The sequence below is a fragment of the Anser cygnoides genome, chromosome 8 (genome assembly GCF_040182565.1).
Source record: "Anser cygnoides isolate HZ-2024a breed goose chromosome 8, Taihu_goose_T2T_genome, whole genome shotgun sequence".
Taxonomy (NCBI): Eukaryota; Metazoa; Chordata; class Aves; order Anseriformes; family Anatidae; genus Anser; species Anser cygnoides.
This window is the reverse complement of record NC_089880.1, coordinates 21,653,649-21,667,800: the sequence shown is the minus strand read 5'-3', so window position 1 is coordinate 21,667,800 and position 14,152 is coordinate 21,653,649. Positions and strand designations below refer to the sequence as shown.

Sequence of the window (14,152 nt, the reverse complement as noted above, 5' to 3'; positions counted from 1 at the left end):
GACTTACCTTATCTTGGCTAAAAATCAGTGCAGTTTTTGTAAAAGGCATGCCTCGCCAATCTATTCACGCCTTCGGTGTTTTCTGAAGCAAGTGGACAAGATCCAGGTGATGAGTCCACTTGGAGCTCCACAGCTGGTTTTGCAAAGTCGCTCTTCAAAGACTTCCAAAAAAGCTATGGTAGCACAGCATAACAGAGAAGATTGTTACCTAAGGAACCCATCAGAACACAGGAAACAGAGGTTAAGAGAACGCATCATCAGCTTTTCCATCACCATAGGGCTACAAGCAGAATTCCAGAGGAAGATGTCACAATATATGACATATATGGGACATATATGACATAGATGGGTCTCCCTCCCACCCTGGCCAGCCACCCCAAGACCCCATACAATTGCTCTGCATGACATCACATGGTATGGGACATCCCTTTGGCCAGTTTGGGTCAGCTCTCCTCGTTCTGTCCCCTCCCAGCTCCTGGTGAGCCCCCAGCCTCCTCACTGGCAGGGCAGTGTGAGAAGCTGAAAAGTCCTTGGCTTAGTGTAAGCACAGCTCTGCAACAATTAAAACATCAGTATGTTATCAACATTATTCTCATCCTAAATCCAAAACACAGCACCATACCAGTTACTAGGAGGAAAATTTACTCTATCCTGGCCAAAACCAGGACACAAGGGCTAGACTCTATATAAATAAATAGATAAATAATAATTTAAAAAAAAAACTGTATACAATGAACATTAATTTGTACACTGAAGCACAGTTACAGTCTTGCCACGCTCACAATATGCCCACGCAGACCAAAGGCATGTGCCAAGCAGCCACACGATCTAACAGTAACCGCATTTTCATTTTACTGAAAGCAACGTCAAAGCACTTAGCTCAGATGGAGAGCAAAACTAGACCCTTTTTAACAGCCAAGGAAAGCCATCTTAATAATTTCTGATTTCTCAGAGCAGATTTATCTCCTTCAGGAGATGCCCAATGATATTTAAATCGGCCAGCTTCTTTACACTGCCAAGACAGACAACCATTAAGATAACATCAATAGCTTTTAGGACACCAGATACTTCCTTAAGTATAGTGAAGATAAAGGGAATAATGCATATTTAGCAGGGTATAAGGTTTTAGAACTTTGCTGACTTCACTTTGGCCATTAGATCAGGCTAGAGCCTATTAGTTACAATCCAAACACGCATGATCCGAGTCTATTAATAGCAGAATGAATGAAATTCATAAGGAAAACATTTGTTGTGACTTTAAGGCAAGAGCGTAGGTTACGTTTGTATTTTAACAAATAGAGAAAAGGGGATAACATTTATAGTCTCCCCTCCTTCTATCCTTGCTGTAGTCAAGCTGCACACAATGCCAAAACTGGAAGACATTACTAATACTCAATGTTCCTTTGTGTTGGACAAAACTGGAACATTTCTCACTACAGCATTTATTTTTTAATATGGTTATATACATCTCCAGACAAGCAGCGTATGAAACACTAAAAGGCTATCCCTGATTGCTCCATTGCAAATCATATTGCAGAGAAGAAGCAGCTGTATAGTAATATGCAACAAAAGCAAGTGCAGAAAAGCTTCTAAACAAACAAACAAACAAAATAGCAAAGATAGGAACTAGTCTGAAGGAGGTTATGTGTAAGAGCTCTACAAAATACTAACATGCAGTGCAACAATACTGACAATCCTGTTCATCATTCCTCTTGCTTTAGAAAGATGAAGGGAGGGGGAGGTAAGGGGAACCTAATATCATCACAATTTAAGCCATAATATTTTGAGTTACAAACATAAGCTGGACAGGAAAACCAACACAAAAATAGTAAGGAGCTAACAAAAACCAAACAGCAGTATGTAATGCTTAGTGGTACTCTTCATTGGTAAATAAATAAATCAAAGCATTTGACAAAGGAAGTAAGTAACATTACATTAGAACCAAATGTAAAGAAAGCACACAGCCTAAACTTAAAATGCCTGCTACATGCAAAACCAGTGGACCAAGTCAAACATTTAATATATGACAGCATTATTCCAGTAAGTCCATTTTCAAGCACAGAAGGAAATACACGTGCTATTTCAAATTAATCAGCTTTGACATAGGAACTTGTATGACATGCCATGAATTGCCCAAATAAAATAGCCTGGTTGCCTGGTCTCCACAGAGCTGTGTCACCAAAGCTATGAATTAGCGAGCAGCGTGAAAAAAAATCATACCGAAAGAAAAAGCATCTTTGCTAGAGCTTTGCCAGCATTGCTGTTATTCTACAGAAACAGCCCATTTCTGGTGTAGCTTATTTTGTTCAAGGTACTCCTGTAAACAATGCTACCAAGTAACTTCTGCTGATACAATCCACATCTCTAGTAAGCCTGTTAACAAAAAAGACATGGCTGTATTGACAAGGCTTCAGTGTGCTGTATGTATATACATACGGAACGACAACAACAATCGAAAACTTGAGGGGGAAGAAGACACAGTACAATTGAACATTAAGAGAAGTATGTCCTCAGAAACTTTGAACTGAAACCGTAAACACTATCAATTCAATCACTGAATGAGGCAGAAATCCTCATTAAGTAGAAAAGGTAACTTATTTTAAATAACTTGCAAGTGAAATTAGTGCTAGGAAATGCTGATTTCAGAGCACATTACACAGCATATACAAGTTTTCACACAAAACACCCACACTTTGAAGATGCATTTCCCCATATATAGCATGTTATTTTAAAAAGTTAATGGAAAAAGGTAAAGCAGAGATAACAGTGGAGTACACACAGCAGAAGTTATCTTCCACAAGAAACATCTCCCCCTTTTCTTATAAAAAAAAAAAAAACAACTGCTTTTTAACACTCAAAAAATGCAAAAAATCTATTATGCTCATTATTGCAAAGAACTAGTTACGGTGGACAAGACGCTTTCATTATATACTCTATTTTCTGTAGTTCATAACTTTATGGATTAATTAGTCTCCTGGGTGACATATTTTATGTTTGTCCTCAGTCCAAAGGTGAATTAGTACAGAAAGCATAATAAAAGTCAAACAGGTCTCACAGAGCTCTCTGACAGACAGAGGTGGAAGATCTATACGCAGGGACACTTGAGTTTTGTGATGATCCCAGGCTTTGTCCCAAAATTGTTCCATATACAACACTTCCCTGTCCTTATCACTATGCACAGCCTCTCTATGCATGATAAGTTCATAGCTGAATCTGGTCTTAGCTCTGGCTTAGTACTACGTACAACTCAGCCCTGCTTTAACATTTACCGATCCCCATTTGAAGGGACATTAGACCATGAGATCTATTCACTTTCAGTACGTTTCCAGGATGTGGTACCAGAGAACAGAAATCCCTGATTGCTGAAAGAAGAGATGGAAATGGACTCATTTTGCAGACACTCAGCAACAGAATTAGAACCAGATTACATTTGTTTTCCTTTAGTCAATAATGGAGACCAGCCTTTAGGGAAAGGGGGGGGGGGGGGGGGGGCGGGGCAGGAAAAAAGGACAAAAACCAGGCCAATCTCTAGAGAAGAGACATACTCTTGTAAAGACACTTTTATGAGTCTGTGATCTTTGCCTGTAGTAGAAAGACAGCATTTCATGGCAATATTCAGATAAAAAATATAACTATTTGGCTGGCACAGACAAATCAAATGCTGATCATCTCATCACTGCTCAGGCTTCCTTCTCCAGTGATTCCTGCAGGGATCTCGCTTTTCAATCCGTTACAGAAGTATGGCTTACAGTTGTGCATTTATGTAAATGTTTGGGCATGGTCAAACAAAACCGTTCTCAAATGTATACAGCATTTTAAAGACAATTTAGAAATCAAATGAAGTGCAGAGGCATGAGAGTGTGTATAGGAGTATAAACCTACTGTTAACTTACCATTTCTCCAGTTGAATAATGGTAATGCATTTCAACACATGATTCTGAAAGAGCTGAAAAACTGAAATGAAACCACTATTTTAAATTTTTATCAGCCTCTAGTGTTCTAAACAATGCCTACAAAACCCATTGCAAGACACGTCAATGCAGTTACATAGTACAAGATGCAGACATGCATGTACAAAATCCTGCAAGCATGGGCATGCTTGGTTCACAGACCTTTCTATGTAGACCCACACAATGCTGAAATTAATTCTGCTCTATAACTTTCTATGCAAGGAAAAATAAAGGAACTGCCATCTGGCTTGTTTTCTGGATTCTATTAAAAAGATCATCTGTGCACAACGCAGAAAGCATCTACACTGCACAACCATATTTTCTGTCCTGAAAAGCACACATGGTGTTTAAGAATGTCCTGGTTTGTTCCCAGTGCCCAGATCCCAAACTGTGTTTGAAGGGCTGTCAGGGAAAAAGATTACTAACTTAAAGCAAATAAATAAATAATTGCACAAAACACATTTACAGACAATTCTGAGACATTTCTGAGGTTGCTTTCAGGCTATAACTGCTCAAGGAATAAAAGTTACCATAGTATAGAAAATACTGTCATACATGTAGCACAGACAACTTTATGGTTTCTCTGAGAGCTATCTATTTCAACTCCTTACTTTGTGCTTATAAAAATGCTAGAAATGCCCAAACCATAGCTTGGTGCATTTCAGTCTAATTGTTGTTCTTGCTTCAGTTTAATCACCTTCACAGGCATATTTACTGAGTGCTTCTATTCATAAATAGCATTTTAATAACCAACCTAATTGCCTCCTTTTCCCCAAGCAGATAAGCTTTTAAAAATACAGTAACTGTGGTGTCTTCTGCTATGTGCAAAATTCAGCTGAGTTCTGTTGATCTTTCTACCTATTGCATCCTGGATAAGGTGGCTGGAAAGAGGGAAAGAGAGAAATTGAGTAAGGTCAGAGGAGTCTGAGTAAGTGTAATTGCAGCTGAAGTAAGGCAGAAAGCTCAATCAATTTCACTTTAGCCATCTTTAAGTATGTGATAAAACTTAGCCATAAAGTATCTGATTAAAAATACTCACTAAAATACAAAAAAAAAAAGAGTATCAAAGGCTGGATTAAAAAATCAAATGTAAGCAAATCCTCTAAGAACAAATTCTGAAGAATTCATTTCTATAAAGCATCTATACATTTCTATACAATGTCTCTGCATTCCTATTAGTCTGTCTACAACAGATCTTAGTTGATTATTGCATTAGAAATAGCTGAGAAAGATAAAATTTTACACATTTTAAGAAGTCACCCTTGTATTAGGTTTTGCATATGAATTTACTGCCTGTGAAAAATGCTGTCCAAAACAAACATACACATCATACACACACAGCTCTCTGACAAGGCCACTAACCCTAACCCAAGGCTATGATGCCACAGTCAATCTGAAAGAGAACAAAAAGGAAAAAACAATAAAAATGTATAAGCACTGAGATTTGTATGTTCTGAGCAATAGGAAAATGCTCAATACCATATGCTAAGACAACACTATTGCCTCTGATATAACATGCAGTTACAGGTAACTCCTAGTGACTTTAGACCACGTATGCATCAGCTTTATTATGATCAGGATAGAGAACAGACTCCAAAAGCACACCGCAAGAGCATCACCCAGTTGACAACCTCATTGTTTCCATACATGCAGAAATTTGTTCTCTTCTCTATTATCGGTATATTATACAGACAAAATGCATTTAGCATGCATTCATCATTACACGTCCAAGAAGAACAAATCAATATGCCAGAACAGAATTTACAAAACCTAAACAATAAACCTCATTTCCAAGTGTTCAGACATTACAGAATACAATAGTACGACTGATAACATTTTTCATCCTGATGCTACAGTCAGTTTTGCTCTGTGCAAAAATCCAGTGCAAAAAAACCTGAAAGAGGCCAACTCTGGATCATACGGAGTGAAAAGACATCTATAAAGGGTTCCTAATGGACATGATGTAGTTGTAGTTTCACCCTTTTCAGCATTTTATGAAGTGGTTTCAGTGAGGTTATCATGTATTTTTGTTTCACTTTCACCAGTTCATAGAATCCTAAATCCAAAATTGCCTAAAGGTGAAAAGACTGTTCTTAGGGTTGTATTTAACAGAGCAGGAAAAAAAAATCAATATCTTTCCAGAGTATTTCTTGTAATTTTTGTTTTTCTGAAGAAAGGTTTCAATACATCATGCTAAAGTCTGCAAAGTGGCTTAAGCTTTTATTGATAAAATGACATCCTAAATAATGTTCTGCAAACTGTCTAGTTCTTCAGTGACAGGATGACTCTTTTAAGATTTACTTATAAGTATGGGGGAACAAATTTGCCCATTCACATTTCATAGTCAACCTTAGAAATTCTAAGATATTTAAGTCCCCTTCTTTTTAAATTTAACTGGAAAGATAAGCTCAAAAAAGCATTAAAATATGCTTAAAACAAACTCAAAAAACTGTCTAATTTTATAACCACCTGTGAGACTCTTTTCAGAAAAAGGAAGAGAAGACATAACTTCAAAAAAACAGTTGAAGTGAGATTGCAACACTGTTTTTCACTACAACCATAATACACATACAGGGAACTCAAATGACACCAGGGAATCCAAAGAAGCAGTCAACGCAATCATCTTGCTTGCTCAGATTCAGAAGATGTGTTTCATGTGCTTGATTCCATATGTTTTGAAGAAAACCATGATAATCAATGCCCAGAGTCCTAGAATAAATCCTCCAGGAGGATGCCAGTCCTTTTGTTTTGGCTTCTGAAAAAAAGAACAAACAAGGAGAGAAAAACAAAGATTTCATACTTAGTCTCCATATTAAACAGGCACAGTGTTTTATCAAGTGCAAAAAAAGTAAAACTCCTGGCAGCAGAGAAAAACACCATTAAGCTGTATTTCTTCATAAAGAGGAAGCATCTTTCTTGATGTGGTGTAAATGCTGATGGGAAGAGAGTGGATGCTCAAGCAGGGAGGTTAAATACCACAAAAGGCCACTACAGCTGTGCCCATGACGCTACTTTGATGGTGCACGTCGGCACCGTGGGACATGTTTAAACTCACTTCTTTGGACAGAATTTCTCATATCTGGTTTCGTGTTAATATAAGAGAAGAATTTTACAAGTATGAAAAACAGTTCCTGCAAGTGAAAACATGACAGAGAATAGAAGGTATTGTTTTTCCACTACCCAGAATGTTTTCTACAGCTCTTTCTGTATTCAGAATTTTTTAAATAAACAGATATCTAAACATATAAAAAGCTATGATTCATTATTAAAGGAATATCATAACACAAAATAGGATTGTTTTTAATGTCAATCACATTTCCCAGAGGCCTCACTGAGTCTAACTGCTTTTCCTTAATGTAGAAATGTATTCTGCAATTCAAATACCTGCCCCTTCAACAATTTTTTCATCTTCAGTAAGAAGAAATTCACTGCAATCTGTTAAGGCTTTTCCTATCACACACTTAACAGTAAGGCGAGATAAAACTCATCTGTCCCCTTCTTCCTCTTCTCATATTGACAAAACTTTCAGATACTCCATATTCTGTGAGAAATGGATTCTGGGAGATAGATCTTGGGGCGTGCAGCAGCTCTTATCTCTAAGGCTAAGCAGCAAGGTGAATCTGTATGAATACAAAATTTTAGTTAAGAGTATCATGACAAAAGTATCAGAATTACAGTATTTAGAGGTATAATTCAGTCCCTCATGCCTATGTCAACTCTTGCTTCAGCAGTTATGCTTTACAGGTCTGCTTTGCAGACAGAAGTGATTTACTTTTACAATAATAAATACTGTACTTTCTGACTTTTTTATTCCTGCCTTGCTGAATGATTTGCTCTATTCTGTCCTCATACAGAATGAGGCACAAGGGGCACACCGAGTATTTTTAGCTTTGTTGCATTTAAGTCAAATTTAAAATTTTCTTTCAGCCATGTGAATAACTTAAAAAAGATGGTACTGTTTCAATTTCTGCATGAATCTGCTTATGAAAGCCTGCCTTGCTGTTCTCCACTAAACATACCAAGTGGCTGGTGAACTTTAAGGCAATAAGGAACTGTTTGCAGCATCTGTTCTTTCAAAACAGCTTTTCTATCAACAAGAAAACAGTATTTGTGGACTTTCAGCTCCCATTCTCTAAGTGACATAGTTACAGCTTTAATTTTTTAGCATAAGTACCACGATTGCACTTGAAAGTGGAACAAGAGCTGTGTCCCCTAAGACATCCAAAGAAGCTGATACCCAGAAATATTAATGATTTTTTGTTTCCTCTGATACAGGAATCACAGAACAAGCATTATAATTTATATTAGTAACATACCAAAGATGGTATATATGTGCATGCAAACCACTCAATTTCCTAAGAAGCAACCATCAGCTGCAATGGACGCGATATTGGTAATTTGCCACCTCACTGATTTCACAACCACCCATCTCCATATAAAGATCTCAAGAAATCGACTCTGAACGTTCAAAAAGGCTGCCAGCACACCTCACTTCTGAAAGTAACAGCACATGACACTTCTCCACACAGAGGAACTTTCTTGTTTAAATCCTCCTAATTAACCCATAACTTCGTATGCATATTGCAGTGCCCGTTTCATCAATCTCTTTGTACTATCAATCTTTCCTTTCTTGGATCTCAGACAAATTCCTTACCACAAAGTGGCATCTGACCCTTCTAGACAAATGACTTCAATTTGCAGTCAGTGACACTAAAAGCCTCTCTCTCCTATTTTGTATAGGACACGTAATTTAATTTCTTTAAAGAATTTATATGAATAAATATTTATAAGGTGATCTATGAGTATGGTTTTCCATTTTGTCATGCCATGTATTTAAAGCTCCTCCATGAAATTCCACAAGGAAACAAAGGCCAGTGCAGTAATCTGCAGTAATGCAGTCTCTACACTGAGATATCAAGGACATAAAAATTACCAGCTTAAAGCCATACAATGCGGTGTTAAATTCTGTAAGATATATTACTGTTAAAAACATGAAGGTACCACAAAAAATATCTGAGGCTATACAAGAGCTACATACTTGGCCATCTTAAAAATAAATTATCTTAACAAAAAAGATTCACAGACCTGGAAACTGGAATCTACATGTAAATATTAAACCACAATAAAAGGGCAGAGAGATGCAACTCTACTGTACATCTGGAAGTCAATAGTGAGGTTAATTGAGCACAAAATTATATAGAAATATGCAAGTATTTTCCACTGGGGACAAAAACACCAAAGCTTTCTGAATGCCTAAAATGAGATTACACAGATTCATGTCTAAACCTTTAAAGTATACCTGTAAGTGCTGAAAGAAGCAGGTTTCTTTAAAGTAACTTCATCGTAGATTCCCAAGAAAGTTCATCACTGACGTAAAAACATAATTAAGCATAACAAGCTTTTGACTTGACAAATTCATCCATTTAAAATCATAACAAATGTTACACAGAAAACTTCAGTAACACATCTCTGTCCAGCTGGGCACATCAGCTAAGCACCAGGGTTCCTTTAGGAAAAGCTGCCTGTCACACCTGTGAATCGCACCCCTCTGGATTTAGGATGGAGCCCCTGCTTCTGGAAGTTAATGTCAGCGAACTGTACCTGTAACATATGCTGCCAGAGCTTTCGGCCAGCACAGCTGTAACAGCTCACCCAGCAATTCTTCCCTCTTGGCACAGCTGTGTCAATGCCAAAAGCAATTCCTGCACACCTGTGTGGGCTCGGAAGGGTGGAATCACACCCAGCAGGCACAGCAGTGCCTGCGGTGATTCACCCTGAAGTCGGAGGCCAGGCCGGGGTGGCCTCCTGCAGAGCACAGGCGAGCCTCTGCAGGGAGGCTGCCTGGTGCAGAAACTTCTTCACCTATAGAATTTTTCTCAGGAGGGCAGGGAAACATCACTGAGATGTCTCCTAGTGGGAAAAGCTATTAAAAACAGAAGTATTTCAATAGCGAATGGAAAGGTTTCCTATTTTACCTGCACATACTGGAAACACGTTTAGAAAAGATGGTTTATTTCTATGCTTATACCAGTTCTGTAGCCATAAGCTACAGATAAACTGGCCCTTTGTATCACTTTTAGGATTGGTCAGAAAGCATTAGTGAATACAAAGTTTCTCCCAGATTCCTAAAAATAAAAAACAAAAAAAATCAGTACTTATCACATGAACAGGGCCTAATTCAGGGTCTTATTCCAGTAAATTTCTGTGAAAGGCAATTTTTGAAATTCAGGCATTTTCTCACTTGTGATAAATCGCTAAATATGGACAAAAAATATTAAGTGTTGCAGTATTTAAATTTGCAATTAATTATATAGCTTTATGGTGCCTAAATTGATGTCAGAATGTGTATGATTGAAAGACTACAGACTAGTTGCAGTACTTACAAATTATGCATAACACTCTTATTTGGGACTGATCTGGAGGAGCAGAGGCAGTAGCTTTTTGACTCATTCTGAATTTCAGTATAGCAGAACACACATAAGAACTTTGCTAAGTACTGCTTATATAATTGACATATTTAGGTTTTGTCATTTATGGTAAAATACAACCCCATTATAAACGCCCTCTTTCTCCCTACAATAATAGCAGTAACACACAGGTGAAATACACATACAAAATGGCACAATGCGTCATGAACAAATGCATTTAGCAGCTTAAGGGCTAGTCATTATTGAGTTGCTGGAGATCCCAAATTAAAAAGATAGGTAGCTAAGCAACAGCAAGCTTCCTCCTGTGAACAGTTTTCTGCTGTACTCTCTCTAGTTCTGGTAGACTCATTATTCTGCAGAACTTAAGAAACAGTTAACAGAAAGTTGCTGCAAGTACTGTAATTAAGGAGAGGATAAAGCAGTGTATTTTCAAACTGGATGGGTCTACAGAGACCATAATGGAAAGTATCCAAGAGTTTCAATGAAGGTGTTTCATAAAACATACAGTACTTGTTATTGCAATTAAAATGAGTTTTATGCAAGAAATAGAAAGTATTAAAGCTGAAGTAGTAATTAGATTAAGAATGGTCTAATTTTAAAATGTCACATCAGAACAGAAACAAGATTTAAAACATCACGTATTAACATTTCACATGGAAAACACTATGATAAATATCATTATAATCCAACCCTACAGTCCTCTTCCAGCAGAAATCCCTTTGTGCCGGTGTCCTGAATAAGGATAAGAATATTGGTACAGAAAGCTTTGAGTTAAACTCAGAATCCAGAAAAAGCAATGCACACAGTATAAACGTAGCAGCGTTACAGTCAGGAATGCAGAAATTCCCAAGCAGGAAAGAGGTCAATTCTTCAGTCTACACCAACATCTTATTTCACACAGGGCTTCAGGAAAGGATGCAAAACCTTAAAAATCAATACGTACAAAAGCTTTCCTACAAGGGATGTTCTAACCCAACCTGAGACAGGTGGTGTGCATTTGTATCACAGAAGTGCAAAATATCCATATGTAATCACACAAAAATCAAAAGTTACAAGTTCTGTATTCCAATGAGCCCGTTAAAGTGGCAGCTATCATATTTCAGATTAAACCGTGCTTAATTCTCTCTGGAATTTCACAGTGCTCTAGGCCCATTTTGGTCTATTTATTGCAGCGGACATGATATAAAATATCACTTAGGATCCTGGGGCTTTCTGGCAGACAGCAGCAGCTACTCAGGGAAGTCCTGTGCATATCTCTCTGTGGATTTCTCCACCTCTACAAGTCTTAGGGGTCAGCAAGCACTAGCAGAGAAGTGAAGCACGACTGCTGCTTGTCAGTGCAGTGCCCTGCATCATTATTAGGTCATTGGGGTGAATGTTACATGTTTTGGGGTGTACATTTCCAAGATTATTTTCTTGATCATTCTCCATTTGAATGAACATTTCTATTTCTTTCATTGCAATACTAAAGCTTTCATTTTTTGTTTCTCAAGATACCTATATTTATGGTAGGGTCTATGTTGAAAACCAGTATTCATACCTGAAAAAAGAAAAGATCCACATTTCAAAAAGGAGGTCTTTGAAATCCAGGACTAACCTCAGACCCAAGATCACCTACTTCTTATTTCAGAAAAAATAATAATATCTCAAACCAAAGGACAAGAAAACTATGGAAAAGCCAAATTCTACTAGGCAGGACCCCACGTCAACAGCACTTTATATATTTCTTAGAGGCACTCCATAGGAATTTGGCTTTACTGACAATTTAAAATTGGGTAGTCATTTCAATTCTTATGAGAAAACACACAATAAAGTTTTATTTCAGAACAAATTTATGTGCATCACAAGTAAATCACGGCATAAAATACATCCTCAGAGCTTTTATTAGGAGTATGCACTTCTAATTTGTCGGTTACAGTTTTGATTTGTGGTCCTCACAGTGGGGTGGGGGAAATCAAATAATTCCAGCCATCTAGTAATAGTTTAATCCTCTTTTGTGCCCACAGCAAGATTAAAGTCATAAGAGAACTCCAGCCTAAGTAGTGCCTGTTAATCTGCAAAACAATTTAAAGCACACTTGTCTAATCTCCCAGTTTGTATTTATTAACCACAGTGCCATGATTACTGATATCTCCAATATTAATAAAATAGTGAAGAAAGTTCACTCATCAACATCAAAAACTCATGGAAGATATGGGGAAAAACAGCAGTTAAACTAAATTAACATGTCATTGCCAACAACTGCATTTTAAATATTTACTTTGAAAACTGTACAATCACCATAAAACAAATACTGCTATGATAGCTTTAGTTTTTCATTTCCTTCTAAAATACATAATCTGTAAGGGCTTTTTAGAAATGAACTTCTACTTCAATTATGGCTGCTCACTTATTATTTTCTACTTCCAGCGTTATCTCTCAGCATTACATAGCACTTTAAAGTGCTTTCAGTGTTTTAACAATTATTCATTAATCTTCCAACCTGTGACACAACACATAATATACTTCTTCTAATCACAGGGAGCTTTCCCAGCACCTGAGACCCTGTGCAGTTTAATTCCCAGACAAGCTAGCACTCATATGAATGATGCCTGATTGGCAAACAGGGATCGTGCTATGGGGCTTCCAAACCAAGAAGTGCGATTTGATAAAACCAAAGCTAACAAACACGGCTCTGTACTGGCAGCTCTAACAATGCATGTCTATCTGCTACAGGCTGGCACAGCAGAGGTCTTAACTCTGCTGAGGTAAGAGGACTCAGCTCTTACCTGCTCAGTTACTCAGTTCTATTATGACACTCAAAATCATGCATATGCTCAAGGACAGAGACAAAAAAAGTCACAAGAAAAAGCTTTATATTTTATATTTATATATATATATATATATTTATATAAATCACATCTTTTTAGGATCTACTAGACAGATTGTTTTTCTGTTCATATTCATTCATACTCTTATATGAAGCCATGATCATGTTCTTCATTAAAGATCACATCCAAGTCCACATCAAATACATGAATTACATTTGCAAACAGAGCTTCTTGCCAACTGAAGCACGCAAAAATAGATGAGCAGCATAATTAAACAGACTTGATATTCAAGAGTTGGCCACTGTTACTCTGAGAAGCATCCTTCTTTTCAAAAATGTTTTTACTTAACGTGAACAAGAAGAGGATTATTAGCAAAAACATGACTGAAGGCATTCAGCACACAATGCCATGACACAATCCAAAGGATAAGGTTGTTGAGGTCCTTACATCAGAGGGGGTCAGAAAATGACAGAAATATGCACTAGCTGCCCACACCTCAGTGGAGGGTACCTCCAAAAATGACCCACCTGCTGCTACCCAGACTTTTGGTTAAGCAGACAGAAAAACCAGCTGCAAAAGTTCAAAGGATTTGAAAAAGGTCTGTAGAGGCTCTAGTTGGATAAATTTATTTTGTATTAACTAGAAAGGTGTGAAGTGAGCCACCCTACTCTCACAACAATATTTTTGGAGCAGCATACACTGCCCATTTTCCCCTAGGAAAAGACTATCCTAAGGTCTTCTACAGGGCAAAGGTTGTTGCTACAAATACAGGGTCTAAAAACCATGGGGAGCAGAACCACAAGCAACTGCTCAGCTCTGCAGAGGAGAAGAGACCGCATGCGCCAGTGCAGGCTGCAGCCTGCTCCGCATTCGGATGACCGCTCCCCGTACTGGCCTCCTGCTGGGAAGTCTAATGTGGCTCTCCCACAGGGTCACTGCACCACACAGTGAGACCATTCAAGTA

General features: G+C 37.7%; 1 protein-coding gene across 2 annotated transcripts in view; it reads right to left on the bottom strand.

Moving 5' to 3' along the window:
* Window positions 1-5,488: 5,488 nt before the first annotated feature.
* Window positions 5,489-14,152, bottom strand: part of PIGK (phosphatidylinositol glycan anchor biosynthesis class K) — a 73,137-nt gene continuing 64,473 nt past the window's right edge. For both annotated transcript variants that reach the window (XM_048059042.2, XM_067001718.1), the window contains one exon: window positions 5,489-6,705. In XM_048059042.2, coding sequence (XP_047914999.1) covers window positions 6,589-6,705 — 117 coding nt within the window. In that variant the 3' untranslated portion in view covers window positions 5,489-6,588. The remainder of the gene's footprint in view (window positions 6,706-14,152) is intronic.